The sequence below is a fragment of the Lolium rigidum genome, chromosome 1, assembly GCF_022539505.1.
Source record: "Lolium rigidum isolate FL_2022 chromosome 1, APGP_CSIRO_Lrig_0.1, whole genome shotgun sequence".
Classification (NCBI taxonomy): domain Eukaryota; kingdom Viridiplantae; phylum Streptophyta; class Magnoliopsida; order Poales; family Poaceae; genus Lolium; species Lolium rigidum.
Window position 1 is genome coordinate 155,141,158 of NC_061508.1, and position 18,926 is coordinate 155,160,083.

The 18,926-nt window shown below is 44.3% G+C and overlaps 1 protein-coding gene and 1 long non-coding RNA gene across 2 annotated transcripts; both read right to left on the reverse strand.

Annotated features, from left to right (window-relative positions):
• Positions 1 to 441: 441 nt before the first annotated feature.
• On the reverse strand, positions 442 to 2,347 carry LOC124682609. The gene is made up of 5 exons (XR_006996349.1): positions 1,840 to 2,347; positions 1,651 to 1,709; positions 1,428 to 1,561; positions 1,185 to 1,264; positions 442 to 562 (listed from the first exon to the last, which is right to left on the reverse strand). It is a non-coding gene; the product is annotated as an uncharacterized LOC124682609 (long non-coding RNA).
• Positions 2,348 to 3,547: 1,200 nt separating this feature from the next.
• On the reverse strand, positions 3,548 to 5,622 carry LOC124682610 (BTB/POZ and MATH domain-containing protein 1-like). The gene is made up of 2 exons (XM_047217261.1): positions 5,546 to 5,622; positions 3,548 to 5,438 (listed from the first exon to the last, which is right to left on the reverse strand). Coding segments are annotated over exons 1-2 (1,041 nt in total). The 5' UTR covers positions 5,547 to 5,622; the 3' UTR covers positions 3,548 to 4,398.
• Between the last annotated feature and the right edge of the window lie 13,304 nt (positions 5,623 to 18,926).

Consider the following 18,926-nt stretch of genomic DNA (forward strand, 5'->3'; position numbering starts at 1 on the left):
AATGGGTGGTGGATGATTTTCTTATGGTTATACAGGTGTAACCTCTCAATATGGTAAATCGGGAAAATCATCACCCTCGAACATGCAACATGCGATGCATCCGGAATCCGTTTCCGATGAGCTAGAGCTTGTCATGAGAATGAACACAAGCTCTCGAACATCTCATGGATAAGAACCAAGAACTACCAAGAAACACGATGCTATGCATGCAAAGTTTGAGCTCTCTCCGATGATGCGACCCACTATCCTATCGAGCACAAACATTGTCCTTGCGCGTTCCACTCGAGTCGGCAAGCTCCGTCTTCCACCTCTTCATCATTGTACATGCCACCATCTTCCAACATACACGCCACCGTCTTCATCCATATTGTACGCATGTCACCGTCTTCATCCATCTTCTACGCCGTCACCGTCTTCATCCATCTTATACGCCGTCTTCATCTCTCTTCATCTTATACACCGTCTTCGTCTCTCTCCGACACCGTCTTCATCCGTCTTCTTCATTGTACTCGATCTTCTTCATCTTGCAACCTTAAGACCAACATATGGATATGGACATGTCCTAAGATTGATTCTCAATACAACCATTAGTCTATAGGGATTGTCATCAATTACCAAAACCACACATGGGGGCTACATGTCCTTTCATCTGGCTTATTGACTTAACTTCAAAATCATTGAAAAGTAAAGTCAAGGTTGCATTATTTCTAAGTAAAATGCACCTCATTTTAAGACTAAGAAGCAAAGTGAAATATACATAGTTTCCATGTACTTCATTTGAATATTCATGTGACAGGTTTATCTTCCATGGTTTGCTGCTTACTTACAGACATGTTTTTTTCTTATGACATGATGCATGGTTAGCTTAGTTGGCAATTCATAACTATGAAGCTCCTAAAAAAGGAAACTGGAGCATACAAAATCATGAATTGTTTCTCTACTATTCAAATAAGTCTACACTTTCATGTTCCTCATGTCGCATTGAGGCAACTTGTCCCCGTTTTTTTTAGCAAGTGTGGGCTATCGGTTTCTCTGAATACTTAAATTTTAATTTACCTAGCTTTCATAAATAACATTTTCCATATATAAATATATCCTATTCCTATGATGTGGCTTTACAAAACATGTGTGGAAACAGAAGTGCAGAAGCAACAGAGAATAACACTAGCAGTAACAATAATCACCTGATAGAATGTTAGCACCATCAAACTGCGTTCATGAACTTTGTGACAATACCAACAGGCAGTAATCAAAACAGACAGTCCTGAAAAATAAAAACGAAGTGAAAACATGTACAGGACAACAGAACATGAAGGTACTCTTGAAAGCGAACATTCCAACATCAATGTAAATAGTATGCTAATTAATGAAGGGTGCATTTAGTCTATAAATGTTATATGGACCCTCACCCGGAGGTGGTGGCATACCTGACAACTAGGGCAACACTAATGCCTGCAAACACAGTATAATAATGTTGTCCTCATAGGAGGCTTAACGAAGAGCAACCACATCAAAGGTTTCTGCATGTTCTCGCCATAAAGTAACAATAGCAGAGTTGCCACTTGATTGCAGAAATTACAATGTCAGTGCATATGGATCTTCGGTAGGATATATCATTAGATTGTTGATGTTGTGTTCTATAAATTATACCTTGCATCAGGTATGTAAATGTTGCTTCTCAGCAACGCGACGAATTTGACAACACCGACCTAATATGAGATAGAGATAGTGTTATATATACAAACAAAGAATTCTGTTGTTATGTTTTATAAGCTTATGCTAGTAATCTGTATGTAAATGTATCTGATGGCAGATAAAAGCATAGCAACATTTACATACCTTATGTGCTGCGGGAATAAAGGATTCCACACACATAACTCATGACACAATCTGAATATCTGATGGCAGATAAAAGCACGTCAGTACTTGGACCAGCGAAAAATCTGTAGCGCAAAGGTATTACATCTTACACCCTGCAACAAATGAAGCTGTGACAAAAGAGTTGGTCACACAAAGAATCTCATAACACAAAGTACCAACAATGTTAAAGCTGGCCTTTTTTCTCCAAATTTTGAGGTTCACTAGCTGGAAGAGCATTATGTGTAAACCAATATAGTCAAAAGTCAATAGATATGGTATTCATTTGGATAAGTCACCTCAGATAAATCTATATGCCATGAGATTTGTAACCATTGATGACTAAAATTAGTAGGCAGAATAAGTATACACTGTCAAACATGAGAAGCACGTGCTCTAGTTTTCCTTTCCAGTTTAACCATTTTAAACTTATCAATTTAAGTGATAAACCTTGAACATCAAGTCACTTATAGGATAACCAAACCATGTAAAGGCCCACTAAATGCAGACTTACCTGGATGTTGCATGAGCAGGAATTTCCTCTTAAAACATGATGTGCTTAACTTAATTTGTCTGAAATTGTGAAGCTACAGAAGCTGCAAAGTGGTCATAAGGGTACCATATCATATCTCAAGTAACCATAGACGAATAGGAGCACATGTAGCATGACGACAGCAAACAATGACCTGCAAGAAAACAACAAAGATGAGCACCCAAAACAATCTCATTGCAAAAAAATGAGGTTCCAAACAATAGAAAGGACCTACTGCTAACATCTTTAATGTTTCTGATACCAATTCCTTTCGGTGGATGTTACAGCATGCAACTATACTGGCATCAAGATATATGATATATACGTATGCCAAATAGGAAAGGTATATACAATAGTAACTTGGAACAAAAATATCTTGACCTTAAATATGATGCCACCATTTTCCTAAAAAAAGAATATAAACTCACAATATAAAACTAACTATTTTCCTTACTGAAAAAGGCACCGAGTAGTCCCTAGCACATGACTATGCCAAACACAATTCGAGCCAAGTAACATACATGCGCTTCCCATCAGCTCGACACGAGCAGTACCTGAACATCACATGAAACAACTGTATAATGCAAGGAAAATGCGCAGACAGCTGATGATTACCACTAAAAGAGGCGACGACCAGCTGACATTTCAAGAGCTCAGTGGCACCAATAGAGCTTGGAACCTTCTGTAACTATAGATGAAAGGGAACTTTTCCTCTGAATTCTTACACGTTATCAGCATAGAGTCTCTACCAGCAGGGATCTTTAACAAAGTGAAAAAGAAAACACATGCAAGAAGAAGAAAAAAAAAGAGGTAAGGATCATGGCAAGAATGAACTTTCCTAGCATCACTCTGCCTTCCCTAAACCAGCGTTTGAGCGGCTCTCCTTGAACAGCGGAAACAGCTGTCGCGGCGCTCCACAGCGCCACGCGCGGTCCGACGGCAGCCCTCGGTCTGGCTCTCTCAACCGCGAGTCGATGCTCCCGACGCCTGCTGCGCGGCTATAGGCGTTTCTTCTCTCGGTGGTGGCGCGCGAGCGGAGCCTTGCGCCACTGATCCTCATTACGCATTACGCAGGAGCGCACGCTTCCGCATCCGGCCCGCCTCCAACACGCGCTGACTGAGGTGGTGGCGGAGGGTCGCGACCAGCACATGGCCCTGAATCCAGCAATCGGCGCACAAAACAGGGAGCCCTCCGGCAGCGGCCTTGCTGTTCCCACATGCTTCAATTTGGGGAAAACTGCTTCATCCCCTATGGAACGTCAGCGGGCGCTAGACAAAGGTGCGGTAGAAGGCAGGAGGAATAGAGCATGAAGCATAGAAAAGGGCAACTGTACCGGTGTACCCTCAATGGCGAAGAATCAGAATTTTTTGAGAAGAGACAACTTCATGTTCCAATATTGCTTCTTCAAAAGACATCTGTTAGCAACTTAGCGTTCACACGTGTTTCAGACACACAATAACATAGTGCCATATGTGCCTAACGAAGTACAACATATGGAGGTGCATCTCTGGGCTAAAGTATACAAGCGGTTAGAATTTTTGTATGCAAAATTTCCAGTACTCGGATGCAACTTGTTCTCACATGATTTGCAGTGATCACGTAGTTTCACATGGGGCTATGACTACAGATAGCTAGATAGTCGTATCATCAACATACCAAAAGTAAACATCTTGAAGGATTCAAGACATGATATGTCCTAGAGAAAAGAAAAGCAGATGCATGGGTTACTAATTTGACATAAACTCCTTAGCCTAGCATCTCAGCTGTTCTGAACAGTTCTCCAGCACACCTCCCTCATCATTATCACTTATCAGCTACTTAGCACATCGCTACAAGAAGAAGAGTAGGATTTTGTAAAAGAAGATGAATTTAAGATCAGGCTGCATTTCATCAAATACAAGATGGGATACTAAGTCACAATCAATGTGCACTCACTAATGTTTCAAAACACCATCCTGGGGCTATGCTAGAATAACTGAACTATAACATGTAGATGGATCAGGCTATATTATGTCTTAACCTTCTCTTTCAGCTCAGCACAAATACACGGGTATTTCTGCAGCAACAATGCAAAACCATCAGTGAACGCAGCTTCCTTGAAATTTTTCTCCAGTGCAAAGAAATCAAAGCATATGTCTTTCAACTCCTGGCAATTGTACGTCTCGGCGAAGGCTAAAGTAGTTGCAACTGTATCGACCGACAGATTATCCCATAACTTCTGGGCACACATAAGCTTTAGCCGGTCTAGTGCATACCGGTCAGCCACAGCAAGTAGGTCCTGAAACATCTCAACTGGCGAGTCCCCAAGCTCGTCTTCTCCGGGCAAGGCATCTGTGTACACAAACTGAAGCATAACTCTGAATGCAGCAGGTGTGATGTCATGCAGCGTGATGGACGGCATTTTTGCCTCTGCCATGGAACCGAAGAGCTCTGCCCTGAAGACCGGTGAGCGAGCAGCAAGCACCGCTCGGTGCGCAAGGAATGTCTCGCCATCAATGGTGAATGATACATCAGTCCCCTCCACGCGGTCCAGCAGACTGCCGAGATGGATACCAATGTCTGAAGATGGCACAGGAATAGGGCTGTCACTTATCACCAATATGGCGCAGACAAAAGTGATGTGTCCATCCTTCACATAGTTCTCCTCCAAATCCGTCCGATTCACAAACCAAATCCATCCCCGGTTGTCGCATTTCCCGCTGGCGTTGCCGGCGAGCTTGAACACATCTGTCCTTCCGACAGCCGTGGTGGATGGAACGCCATCCCTGTCCATCAAGAAAGCCTCGAATATGCCCTCGACCCTGCCGGTTCCGGATTTGCTCATGTGCTTGAAGAAGAGAGAGAGCTCTCCGCCAGCCAGTGTTCCGATTCCATTCGGGTAACACTCGATCCTCCAGAGATGCCCGCCGGCGGAGACTATGTCGGAGTGGACTCCCTCGCCGACGGGAAGGTCCTTGTTGTTCTCGTAGTCTACCCTGAACTTGAGGAAGCCAGAACCCGCCATGGCGGTCAGCGGCACCGACCTTGTCCTCTTAGCTCGCTTGCTCACTGAAATTTTCATGAAGTAAAGATTCACCACAAATCTGACAGCATATAGCTCAATATTTCAGACTGTCAAATCGGTGAACCGGAGAAGATAGGAGGAGGGCACTCACTGGCTTGTTAGCCGCCGAAGGTGGCGGCGGGTTGGCCAGCTGGTGGTGGAGATCGGTGCCGAGGCCACACAAGCCGTTCCGCCGTCCTCCGCGAGTCCCCCGTCTGCGGCCGCCGCAGCTCGTCGCCTACTAGCTCCAAGTCGTTGAGGCCGCCGAGTGTGTTCCGAGCTGCACTACTAAGGGGCCCCCACTACTGATTGGGCTTCTAATTCTTGGGCCTAGAGCCTAAAATACTTCCGTCCCCTGGCCCTGGTGTCCTGCAGATGCAAAACCTGCCCTGAGGTTTGTCTAAACAATCTCATCTCCCTCAACGACTTCACAGGATGAAGCATCTCCAACAGGCGCGCGCGCTATATAGGCCGCGCTGCAAAAAAACGGCCGGTATACCGCGCGCGGGAGGGAAGCAGGCGCTCCAGCAGGCGCGGTAAACGGCGCGGCGCTGCAAAAATTTTAGGACGCGCCGCGTTTTGCACAATCCGGAGCGCCATATGTGACGCGTCGGCTACAGCGCCCGGCATCGCTCGTCCACGCGCGAAAAAACCCCGCGCTGAAAATTCCCCTTCCGCGTCGCCACCCGAGCGCCCAATCCGTCGTCTCCGCGCGGCCGCCGGCGCAATACCGACGATGGACGGCCCCTCCGGCAACCCACCGACCCCTCCCTACTCCGTCCCACCCTCCGCCGCCGCCGCTTCCGCCGCGCCGCCGCCAAACCCTAGCGGCGGCGCCGACGGCGGCAACACAACGGCTGCTGCGCGCGCGCTCTTCGTCCCACCGTGCGGGCGCCGCACGCGAGTGCGGCCGCCGCGCGGATGGCGGCCGCGCGAGGCGCCGGCAGCGCGTGGCCCGCGCCGAGGAGGGGGAAGGTGCCGTCGACCAAACGGCCGTACATCGGTGCCGCCTTCGTCACGCCGCCGAAGAAAGCGAAGGCGCCCGCCTCCCACCGGCCGCAGCCTCCTCCTCCTCCGACGAACCAGACGCCTCCTCCTCCGACGACGACGACGAACCAGCCGGCGCCTCGGTCCGGCAACCGCGCGGGCGCACATACGGTGCATGATGAAATGCCCGAGAGGTAAAAAAACACTACTTTTCATCCAAATTGTAGTTTAGATGCATACCTAGCCGGATAATAATGAATTTTCATTGCAATGTAGAGTCGATGATGAGACATTCATGGAGACAATGAATGTTGGTTCTTCGTTCATGCATGATGAAGCCGCCGATGGAGAGGAGGAATATGAGGATGTAGATGAGGAAGGAGAAGGGTTGATTGAACCTCGCCATCCCGGTCGGTCCGCCAAGTACACCATAGCGGAGGACAAGTTTCTTTGCAAGACGTGGTTGACAATTGGAATGGATCCAACAACCGGTACCGATCAAACAAGAGAAACATATTGGATGAGGATGACGGAGTACTTCAACACACACAACACAAGTGGGAACGAGTGAACCATGCGCTCACTTCGGTCCCGTTGGTCCGGCATCAACACCGATTGCAAAAAATGGGCGGGCGTGCAAGCCAACGCCGATGTTCTTAATCCAAGTGGCACAAATGAGAATGATAGGGTAAGCCATTCTACTACTATGTTCACCATATGGCTCATATGAGAAGAATACGGTTCTAGTTCATATAGCTCATCTATTTTCTTTTCCGCATATGTGTAGAACTCTATGGCTCAAGGATTGTTTAGGGATGTGGGAAAGAAGAACAAGAAAGGCAACAAGATTCTTGGCAAGCCATTCACCTTGCATCATTGCTATGATGTTCTAGCGAATGAAGAAAAGTGGAAGACCCGCGGCAAGTTGGATGCGGCAACTATGGTGGCCAATGCTACCGGTGATGCAACAATCATCGATGATGATGATTCAAGTGATGAAGGCAAGAAGAGAAGCTCCACTCCTCACTCGGTCAACAATGGGCGGAGGAATGTGCATGGTAGGAAGACCGCCAAAGATATGAAGGGAAAGAAGGCCGGCGATGAAGACATTGCAATGGCTATGGAAAGGATTGCAAATGCACGGTTGCAAGCAAATGAAGATAGGAAGATGCAAAGAAACTTGGAGAAAGAGGCTATGGATGCTATTGAAGCTAGGAGAGCCGCTTTGGAGGAGAGGATTGCCGCCAACAAGGAGAGGAAGTTGGCTTTGGAGGAGAAGAGGCAAGCCACCGAGGAGCATCTACGCCTAGCAGAGGAGGAGAGGAAGCTTTTCTTGATGGATACTTCCCAAATGGATGAGAGGCAAAAGGAGTACATCAACCTTCTTCGCGATGAAGTGTTGGCCAAGAAGAGATTGTTGGTAGCCAATGATACGTCTCCGACGTATCGATAATTTCTTATGTTCTATGCCATATTATTGATGATACCTACATGTTTTATGCACACTTTATGTCATATTCGTGCATTTTCTGGAACTAACCTATTAACAAGATGCCGAAGTGCCAGTTCCTGTTTTCTGCTGTTTTTGGTTTCAGAAATCCTAGTAACGAAATATTCTCGGAATTGGACGAAATCAAAGCCCAGGGGCCTATTTTCTCACGAAGCTTCCAGAAGTCCGAAGGAGAGACGAAGAGGGGCCACGGAGGGGCCACACCCTAGGGCGGCGCGGCCCCCCCTTGGCCGCGCGGCCCCGTGGTGTGGGGCCCCCGTGCCGCCTCTTGACCTGCCCTTCCGCCTATAAAAAGTCTCCGTGACGAAACCCCCGATACCGAGAGCCACGATACGGAAAACCTTGCGAGACGCCGCCGCCGCCGATCCCATCTCGGGGATCCAGGAGATCGCCTCCGGCACCCTGCCGGAGAGGGGAATCATCTCCCGGAGGACTCTACACCGCCATGGTCGCCTCCGGAGTGATGAGTGAGTAGTTCCCCCCTGGACTATGGGTCCATAGCAGTAGCTAGATGGTTGTCTTCTCCTCATTGTGCTTCATTGTTGGATCTTGTGAGCTGCCTAACATGATCAAGATCATCTATCTGTAATTCTATATGTTGTGTTTGTCGGGATCCGATGGATAGAGAATACCATGTCATGTTAATTATCAAGTTATTACATATGTGTTGTTTATGATCTTGCATGCTCTCCGTTTCTAGTAGAGGCTCGGCCAAGTTTTTACTTTTAACTCCAAGAGGGAGTACTTATGCTCGATAGTGGGTTCATGCCGCATTGACACACAGGACAGGTGACGAAAGTTCTAAGGTTGTGTTGTGCTTGTTGCCACTAGGGATAAAACATTGGCGCTATGTCCGAGGATGTAGTTGTTGATTACATTACGCACCATACTTAATGCAATTGTGCTGTTGCTTTGCAACTTAATACTGGAGGGGTTCGGACGATAACTCGAAGGTGGACTTTTTAGGCATAGATGCGGTTGGATGGCGGTCTATGTACTTTGTCGTAATGCCCAATTAAATCTCACTATACTTATCATGTCATGTATGTGCATTGTTATGCCCTCTCTATTTGTCAATTGCCCGACTGTAATTTGTTCACCCAACATGCTTTTATCTTATGGGAGAGACACCTCTAGTGAGCTGTGGACCCCGGTCCATTCTTTAATACTTGAAATACAAATCTCTTTGCAATACTTGTTTTATTGTTTTCTCTCGCAAACAATCATCTTCCACACAATACGGTTAATCCTTTGTTACAACAAGCCGGTGAGATTGACAAGCGATACGTCTCCAACGTATCGATAATTTCTTGTGTTCCATGCCACATTATTGATGTTATCTACATGTTTTATGCACACTTTATGTCATATTCGTGCATTTTACGGAACTAACCTATTAACAAGATGCCGAAGTGCCAGTTGTTGTTTTCTGCTGTTTTTGGTTTCAGAAATCCTAGTAAAGAAATATTCTCGGAATTGGACGAAATAAAAGCCCGGAGGCCTATTTTCTCACGAAGCTTCCAGAAGTCCGAAGACGAAACGAAGTGGGGCCACGGGGAGCCAAACCCTAGGGCGGCGCGGCCCCCCTTGGCCGCGCCGCCCTGTCATCCGGGGCCCCTGTGCCCCCTCTCGACTTGCCCTTCCGCCTACTTAAAGCCTCCGTGACGAAACCCCCGATGCGAGAGCCACGATACGGAAAACATTGCGAGACGCCGTCACCGCCGATCCCATCTCGGGGGATCCTGGAGATCGCCTCCGGCACCCTGCCGGAGAGGGGAATCATCTCCCGGAGGACTCTACACCGCCATGGTCGCCTCCGGAGTGATGAGTGAGTAGTCTACCCCTGGACCATGGGTCCATAGCAGTAGCTAGATGGTTGTCTTCTCCCCATTGTGCTATCATTGTCGGATCTTGTGAGCTGCCTATCATGATCAAGATCATCTATATGTAATTCTATATGTTGCGTTTGTTGGGATCCGATGAATAGAGAATACTTGTTATGTTGATTATCAAAGTTATGCTTATGTGTTGTTTATGATCTTGCATGCTCTCCGTTACTAGTAGATGCTCCGGCCAAGTAGATGCTTTTAACTCCAAGAGGGAGTACTTATGCTCGATAGTGGGTTCATGCCGCATTGACACACAGGACAGGTGACGAAAGTTCTAAGGTTGTGTTGTCTTGTTGCCACTAGGGATAAAACATTGATGCTATGTCTAAGGATGTAGTTGTTGATTACATTACGCACCATACTTAATGCAATTGTACTGTTGCTTTGCAACTTAATACTGGAGGGGTTCGGATGATAACTCTGAAGGTGGACTTTTTAGGCATAGATGCGGTTGGATGGCGGTCTATGTACTTTGTCGTAATGCCCAATTAAATCTCACTATACTCATCATGATATGTATGTGCATTGTCATGCTCTCTTTATTTGTCAATTGCCCAATCGTAATTTGTTCACCCAACATGCTATTCGTCTTATGGGAGAGACACCTCTAGTGAGCTGTGGACCCCGGTCCAATTCTCTTTCTTGAAATACAATCTCTTGCAATACTTGTTTTTACTGTTTTCTCTCGCAAACAATCATCTTCCACACAATACGGTTAATCCTTTGTTACGGCAAGCCGGTGAGATTGACAACCTCATCTGTTTCGTTGGGGCAAAGTACTTTGGTTGTGTTGTGCAGGTTCCACGTTGGCACCGGAATCTCGGTGTTGCGCCGCACTACATCCCGCCGCCATCAACCTTCAACGTGCTTCTTGGCTCCTCCTGGTTCGATAAACCTTGGTTTCTTTACGAGGGAAAACTTGCTGCTGTGCTCATCATACCTTCCTCTTGGGGTTGCCCAACGAACGTGTGAAATACACGCCATCAAGCATATTTTACGGCGCCGTTGTCGGGAGATCAAGACACGCTGCAAGGGGAGTCTCCACTTCCCAATCTCTTTACTTTGTTTTTGTCTTGCTTTATTTTATTTACTACTTTGTTTGCTGCACTAAATTAAAATACAAAAAAAATTAGTTGCTAGCTTTACTTTATTTGCTATCTTGTTTGCTATATCAAAAACACAAAAAAAATTAGTTTACTTGCATTTACTTTATCTAGTTTGCTTTATTTACTATTGCTAAAATGGCCAACGCTGAAAATACTAAGTTGTGTGACTTCACAACCACAAATAATAATGATTTCTTATGCACACCTATTGCTCCACCTCGCTACTACAGCAGAATTCTTTGAAATTAAACACTGCTTTCTTGAATCTTGTTATGAAAGATCAATTTTACGGAATTAGTTCCGATGATGCTTGCTGCCCATCTTAATAATTTTGTTGAACTATGTGAGATGCAAAAATATAAAGATGTAGATGGTGATATTATTAAACTAAAATTGTTCCCTTTCTCATTAAGAGGAAGAGCTAAAGATTGGCTGCTATCTCTCGCCTAAGAATAGTATTGATTCATGGACTAAATGCAAGGATGCTTTTATTGGTAGATATTATCCCCCTGCTAAAATTATATCTTTGAGGAGTAGCATAATGAATTTTAAACAATTAGATACTGAACATGTTGCTCAAGCTTGGGAAAGAATGAAATCTCTGGTTAAAAATTGCCCAACCCATGGACTGACTACTTGGATGATCATCCAAACCTTCTATGCAGGACTAAATTTTTCTTCGCGGAATTTATTGGATTCAGCTGCTGGAGGTACCTTTATGTCCATCACTCTTGGTGAAGCAACAAAGCTTCTTGATAATATGATGATTAACTACTCTGAATGGCACACGGAAAGAGCTCCACAAGGTAAGAAGGTAAATTCTGTTGAGGAATCCTCTTCCTTGAATGATAAGGTTGATGCTATTATGTCTATGCTTGTGAATGATAGGACTAATATTGATCCTAATAATGTTCCGTTAGCTTCATTGGTTGCACAAGAAGAACATGTTGATGTAAACTTCATTAAAAATAATAATTTCAACAACAATGCTTACCGGAACAATTCTAGTAACAACTATAGGCCATATCCTTATAATAATGGCAACGGCTATGGTAATTCTTATGGAAATTCTTACAACAATAATAGGAATTCACCCCCTGGACTTGAAGCCATGCTTAAAGAATTTATTAGTACACAAACTGCCTTTAACAAATCTGTTGAGGAAAAACTCAATAAAATTGATATTCTTGTTTCTAGAGTTGATAGTCTTGCCTCTGATGTTGATCTTTTGAAATCGAAAGTTATGCCTAATGAGAATCATCATAATAAAATTGTTACTACAGCAAATGCCATTCAAGTTAGAATTAATGAGAATATAAGATTAATGGCTGAACTGCGTGCTAGGTGGGATAGAGAAGAAAATGAAAAACTAGCTAAAGAGAAGAATATAGCTAAAGTTTGGACTATTACCACCACTAGTAATGCTAATGCTACACATGTTGCTGCACCTCCTACTCATACTAATAAAATAATTGGTGTTAGCAATGTTTTCACTTCTAATGCAAAGCGCGAAAACTGCCTGAAGCTGCTAAAGCTGCTGAAACTGCTCGTGATAAAGGCTGCTGAAATTTTTTCCAACATTGGGGATGATGATCCCATTGCTTTAGATTATAATGGTTTGAATTTTGATGATTGCCACATCTCTGAAGTTATAAAGTTCTTGCAAAAACTTGCTAAAAGTCCTAATGCTAGTGCTATAAATTTGGCTTTCACGCATCATATTACAAATGCTCTCATAAAAGCTAGAGAAGAGAAACTAGAGCGCGAAGCCTCTATTCCTAAAAAGCTAGAAGATGGTTGGGAGCCCATCATTAAGATGAAGGTTAAAGATTTTGATTGTAATGCTTTATGTGATCTTGGTGCAAGTATTTCTGTTATGCCTAAGAAAATTTATAATATGCTTGACTTGCCACCTGCTGAAAAACTGTTATTTGGATGTTAATCTTGCTGATCATTCTACAAAGAAACCTTTGGGTAAAGTTGATAATGTTCGCATTACCGTTAACAATAATCTTGTCCCCGTTGATTTTGTTGTCTTGGATATTGAATGCAATGCATCTTGTCCCATTATATTGGGAAGACCTTTTCTTCGAACTGTTGGTGCTATTATTGATATGAGGGAAGGTAATATAAAATATCAATTTCCTCTCAAGAAAGGTATGGAACACTTCCCTAGAAAGAGAATGAAGGTACCTTATGATTCTATTATTAGAACAAATTATGATGTTGATGCTTCATCTCTCGATGTTACTTGATACACACTTTCTGCGCCTAGCTGAAAGGCGTTAAAGAAAAGCGCTTATGGGAGACAACCCATGTTTTTACCTACAGTACTTTGTTTTTATTTTGTGTCTTGGAAGTTGTTTACTACTGTAGCAACCTATCCTTATCTTAGTTTTGAGTTTTGTTGTGCCAAGTTAAGCCGTTGATAGAAAAGTAAGTACTAGATTTGGATTACTGCGCAGTTCCAGATTTCTTTGCTGTCACGAATCTGAGCCCACTGCCCAGCAGGAAGCTCAGAAAATTATGCCAATTTACGAGCATGATCCTCAGATATGTACGAAACTTTAATTCAATTTGAGCATTTTCATTTGAGCAAGTCTGGTGCCATTTTAAAATTCGTCAATACGAACTGTTCTGTTTTGACAGATTCTGCCTTTTATTTCGCATTGCCTCTTTCGCTATGTTGGATGAATTTCTTTGATCCACTAATGTCCAGTAGCATTATGCAATGTCCAGAAGTGTTAAGAATGATTGTGTCACCTCTGAATATGTCAATTTATATTGTGCACTAACCCTCTAATGAGTTGTTTCGAGTTTGGTGTGGAGGAAGTTTTCAAGGATCAAGAGAGGAGTATGATGCAATATGATCAAGGAGAGTGAAAGCTCTAAGCTTGGGGATGCACCCGGTGGTTCACCCCTGCATATATCAAGAAGACTCAAGCGTCTAAGCTTGGGGATGCCCAAGGCATCCCCTTCTTCATCAACAAATTATCAGGTTCCTCCCCTGAAACTATATTTTTATTCGGCCACATCTTATGTGCTTTTTCTTGGAGCGTCGGTTTGTTTTTGTTTTTGTTTTGTTTGAATAAAATAGATCCTAGCATTCACTTCATGGGAGAGATACACGCTCCGCTGTAGCATATGGACAAATATGTCCTTGGTTTCTACTCATAGTATTCATGGCGAAGTTTCTCCTTCGTTAAATTGTTATATGGTTGGAATTGGAAAATGATACATGTAGTAATTGCTGTAAATGTCTTGGGTAATGTGATACTTGGCAATTGTTGTGCTCATGTTTAAGCTCTTGCATCATATACTTTGCACCCATTAATGAAGAAATACATAGAGCATGCTAAAATTTGGTTTGCATATTTGGTTTCTCTAAGGTCTAGATAATTTCTAGTTTTGAGTTTGAACAACAAGGAAGACGGTGTAGAGTCTTATAATGTTTACAATATGTCTTTTATGTGAGTTTTGCTGTACCGTTCATCCTTGTGTTTGTTTCAAATAGCCTTGCTAGCCTAAACCTTGTATCGAGAGGGAATACTTCTCATGCATCCAAAATACTTGAGCCAACCACTATGCCATTTGTGTCCACCATACCTACCTATACTACATGGTATTTTCCCGCCATTCCAAAGTAAATTGCTTGAGTGCTACCTTTAAAATTCCATCATTTACCTTTGCAATATATAGCTCATGGGACAAATAGCTTAAAAACTATTGTGGTATTGAATATGTAATTATGCACTTTATCTCTTATTAAGTTGCTTGTTGTGCGATAACCATGTTTACTGGGGAACGCCATCAACTCATTGTTGAATTTCATGTGAGTTGCTATGCATGTTCGTCTTGTCCGAAGTAAGGGCGATCTACACCGAGTTGAATGGTTTGAGCATGCATATTGTGAGAGAAGAACATTGGGCCGCTAACTAAAGCCATGATTCATGGTGGAAGTTTCAGTTTTGGACAAATATCCTCAAATCTCTAATGAGAAAAGAATTAATTGTTGTCAAATGCTTAAAGCATTAAAAGAGGAGTCCATTATCTGTTGTCTATGTTGTCCCGGTATGGATGTCTAAGTTGAGAATAATCAAAAGCGAGAAATCCAAATGCGAGCTTTCTCCTTAGACCTTTGTACGGGCGGCATAGAGGTACCCCTTTGTGAAACTTGGTTAAAGCATATGTATTGCGGTGATAATCCAGGTAGTCCAAGCTAATTAGGACAAGGTGCGGGCACTATTAGTACACTATGCATGAGGCTTGCAACTTATAAGATATAATTTACATGATGCATATGCTTTATTACTACCGTTGACAAAATTGTTTCATGTTTTCAAAATCAAAGCTCTAGCACAAATATAGCAATCGATGCTTTTCCTCTATGAGGACCATTCTTTTACTTTCAATGTTGAGTCGGTTCACCTATTTCTCTCCACCTTAAGAAGCAAACACTTGTGTGAACTGTGCATTGATTCCTACATACTTGCTTATTGCACTTATTATATTACTCTATGTTGACAATATCCATGAGATATACATGTTACAAGTTGAAAGCAACCGCTGAAACTTAATCTTCTTTTGTGTTGCTTCAATACCTTTACTTTGAATTATTGCTTTATGAGTTAACTCTTATGCAAGACTTATTGATGCTTGTCTTGAAGTGCTATTCATGAAAAGTCTTTGCTTTATGATTCACTTGTTTACTCATGTCATATACATTGTTTTGATCGCTGCATTCACTACATATGCTTTACAAATAGTATGATCAAGATTATGATGGCATGTCACTCCGAGAAATTATCTTTGTTATCGTTTTACTCGCTCGGGACGAGCAGTAACTAAGCTTAGGGATGCTGATACGTCTCCAACGTATCGATAATTTCTTGTGTTCCATGCCACATTATTGATGTTATCTACATGTTTTATGCACACTTTATGTCATATTCGTGCATTTTCCGGAACTAACCTATTAACAAGATGCCGAAGTGCCGATTGCTGTTTTCTAGCTGTTTTTGGTTTCAGAAATCCTAGTAAAGAAATATTCTCGGAATTGGACGAAATAAAAGCCCGAGAGGCCTATTTTCTCACGAAGCTTCCGGAAGTCCGAAGACGAAACGAAGTGGGGCCACGGGGAGCCAAACCCTAGGGCGGCGCGGCCCCCTTGGCCGCGCCGCCCTGTCATCTGGGGCCCCTGTGCCCCCTCTCGACTTGCCCTTCCGCCTACTTAAAGCCTCCGTGACGAAACCCCCAGTATCGAGAGCCACGATACGGAAAACATTACTGAGACGCCGTCACCGCCGATCCCATCTCGGGGGATCCTGGAGATCGCCTCCGGCACCCCGCCGGAGAGGGGAATCATCTCCCGGAGGACTCTACACCGCCATGGTCGCCTCCGGAGTGATGAGTGAGTAGTCTACCCCTGGACCATGGGTCCATAGCGATAGCTAGATGGTTGTCTTCTCCCCATTGTGCTATCATTGTCGGATCTTGTGAGCTGCCTATCATGATCAAGATCATCTATATGTAATTCTATATGTTGCGTTTGTTGGGATCCGATGAATAGAGAATACTTGTTATGTTGATTATCAAAGTTATGCTTATGTGTTGTTTATGATCTTGCATGCTCTCCGTTACTAGTAGATGCTCGGCCAAGTAGATGCTTTTAACTCCAAGAGGGAGTACTTATGCTCGATAGTGGGTTCATGCCCGCATTGACACCAGGACGAGTGACAGAAAGTTCTAAGGTTGTGTTGTGTCTGTTGCCACTAGGGATAAAACATTGATGCTATGTCTAAGGATGTAGTTGTTGATTACATTACGCACCATTTAATGCAATTGTCTGTTGCTTTGCAACTTAATGCCTGGAGGGGTTCGGATGATAACCTCGAAGGTGGACTTTTTAGGCATAGATGCAGTTGGATGGCGGTCTATGTACTTTGTCGTAATGCCCAATTAAATCTCACTATACTCATCATGATATGTATGTGCATTGTCATGCTCTCTTTATTTGTCAATTGCCCAACTGTAATTTGTTCACCCAACATGCTTGTTCGTCTTATGGGAGAGACACCTCTAGTGAACTCGTGGACCCCGGTCCAATTCTCTTTACTCGAAATACAATCTACTTGCAATACTTGTTTTTACTGTTTTCTCTCGCAAACAATCATCTTCCACACAATACGGTTAATCCTTTGTTACAGCAAGCCGGTGAGATTGACAACCTCTCTGTTTCGTTGGGGCAAAGTACTTTGGTTGTGTTGTGCGGGTTCCACGTTGGCACCGGAATCTTCGGTGTTGCGCCGCACTACATCCCGCCGCCATCAACCTTCAACGTGCTTCTTGGCTCCTCCTGGTTCGATAAACCTTGGTTTCTTTCTGAGGGAAAACTTGCTGCTGTGCTCATCATACCTTCCTCTTGGGGTTGCCCAACGAACGTGTGAAATACACGCCATCAACAACCTCACTGTTTCGTTGGGGCAAAGTACTTTGGTTGTGTTGTGCAGGTTCCACGTTGGCGCCGGAATCTCTGGTGTTGCGCCGCACTACATCCCGCCGCCATCAACCTTCAACGTGCTTCTTGACTCCTACTGGTTCGATTAAACCTTGGTTTCTAACTGAGGGAAACTTGCCGCTGTGCGCATCACACCTTCCTCTTGGGGTTCCCAACGGACGTGTCAACTACACGCATCAGCCAACATGAACACTTCCACGACTGGCATGTTTGGAGGAGGCATGCCGACGTTTGGAGGAGGCATGGGAGGCATGACCGGCATGGAAGGCATGGCCGGCATGGGAAGCATGCCCATGCCCGGCATGGGAGGCATGGCCGGCATGGGAGGCTATGGAGGCATGGCCGGCATGGGAGGACCAACCTATGGAGGAGTGTTTGGAGGGACTATGGGAGGCTCGGTGAGTGGTGTGTATGGGAGTATGGGACCACCACCGGGAGGCTTCGTGTCTTCCATGAATGCTACTATTCCTCCTTCAACCCAAGATGACGAGGAAGAAGAAGAAGGTGTTGACTTGGAAAATGCGAAAGTGTGATATGCATATGTGATATGCAAATTGTGTGTTTCACTTTGTCCATTTGAACCATATGTCGTGTGTCATTGTTGAACTACGTCATTTTGTGTGTCGTTCTTGAACTATGTGATGTGTGTTGCACTTTGTTTCCATTTAAATTATGGTACATCATTTGTTTCATCATTTATCATTTATGTGTGAGTATTTGATCTTGTGAGATGCAAAGTTGTGTAGAAAACTGTTTTCCGCGCCCGCGCGCGCTGTATTTTGCCGCGCCCGGCGGAGGACCATTTTTACCGCCCGCGCACGCGCTGCATATTAGCGCGTCCGGCGGGGGGAAAACCTGCCCAGCGCGCGCTATCTGTTTACCGCCCGGAGAAACTGAGGTTTAGCGCGCCGCGTTTTAGCGCGCATGTTGGAGATGTTCTAAGCGCGCCTTGGCTCGTTGATAAGGCTTTGGTGGTGTAGGCCCTCCACTGTTCAGTCCTTGGATTGAGTTCATGCATGTCACGCCTTGATACGAGGGCACATTTTTAGAGGTAAAAGTTTTGTACCATGGTCAGTGAGGTAAATAATGCATAGTAGTTTTATTGGAGCGACACCCACTTCAGATTTAACATGTGCAACGATGTGGGTCTGATGTGTGTGCGTGTTCTAGAAGACAATCTCTCAAACGAAAACAGTCCAAAAGTTCCTATAACTTTTAGTTCATAACACAAATCCCAGCTCCTGATCTCGCCAAGGCGGGGAAGGTCAAGGCTGAGCCAGAAGTCCGGTTTCATCATTCGCTTGTGTTGCAAAACAGGCTGTGGACTGCAGATAGATTAAGAAAGAAACAGAAACACAATACGCTGCTGATTACTAATCAGTGATTAGGCACAACATCCTTAACATTACGTCTGATTTATCTACGCCACAATGGTTTTCTGAGTGTGTCTCTTAGCAAATAAGCCCAATTGGCAGTCAAATGAG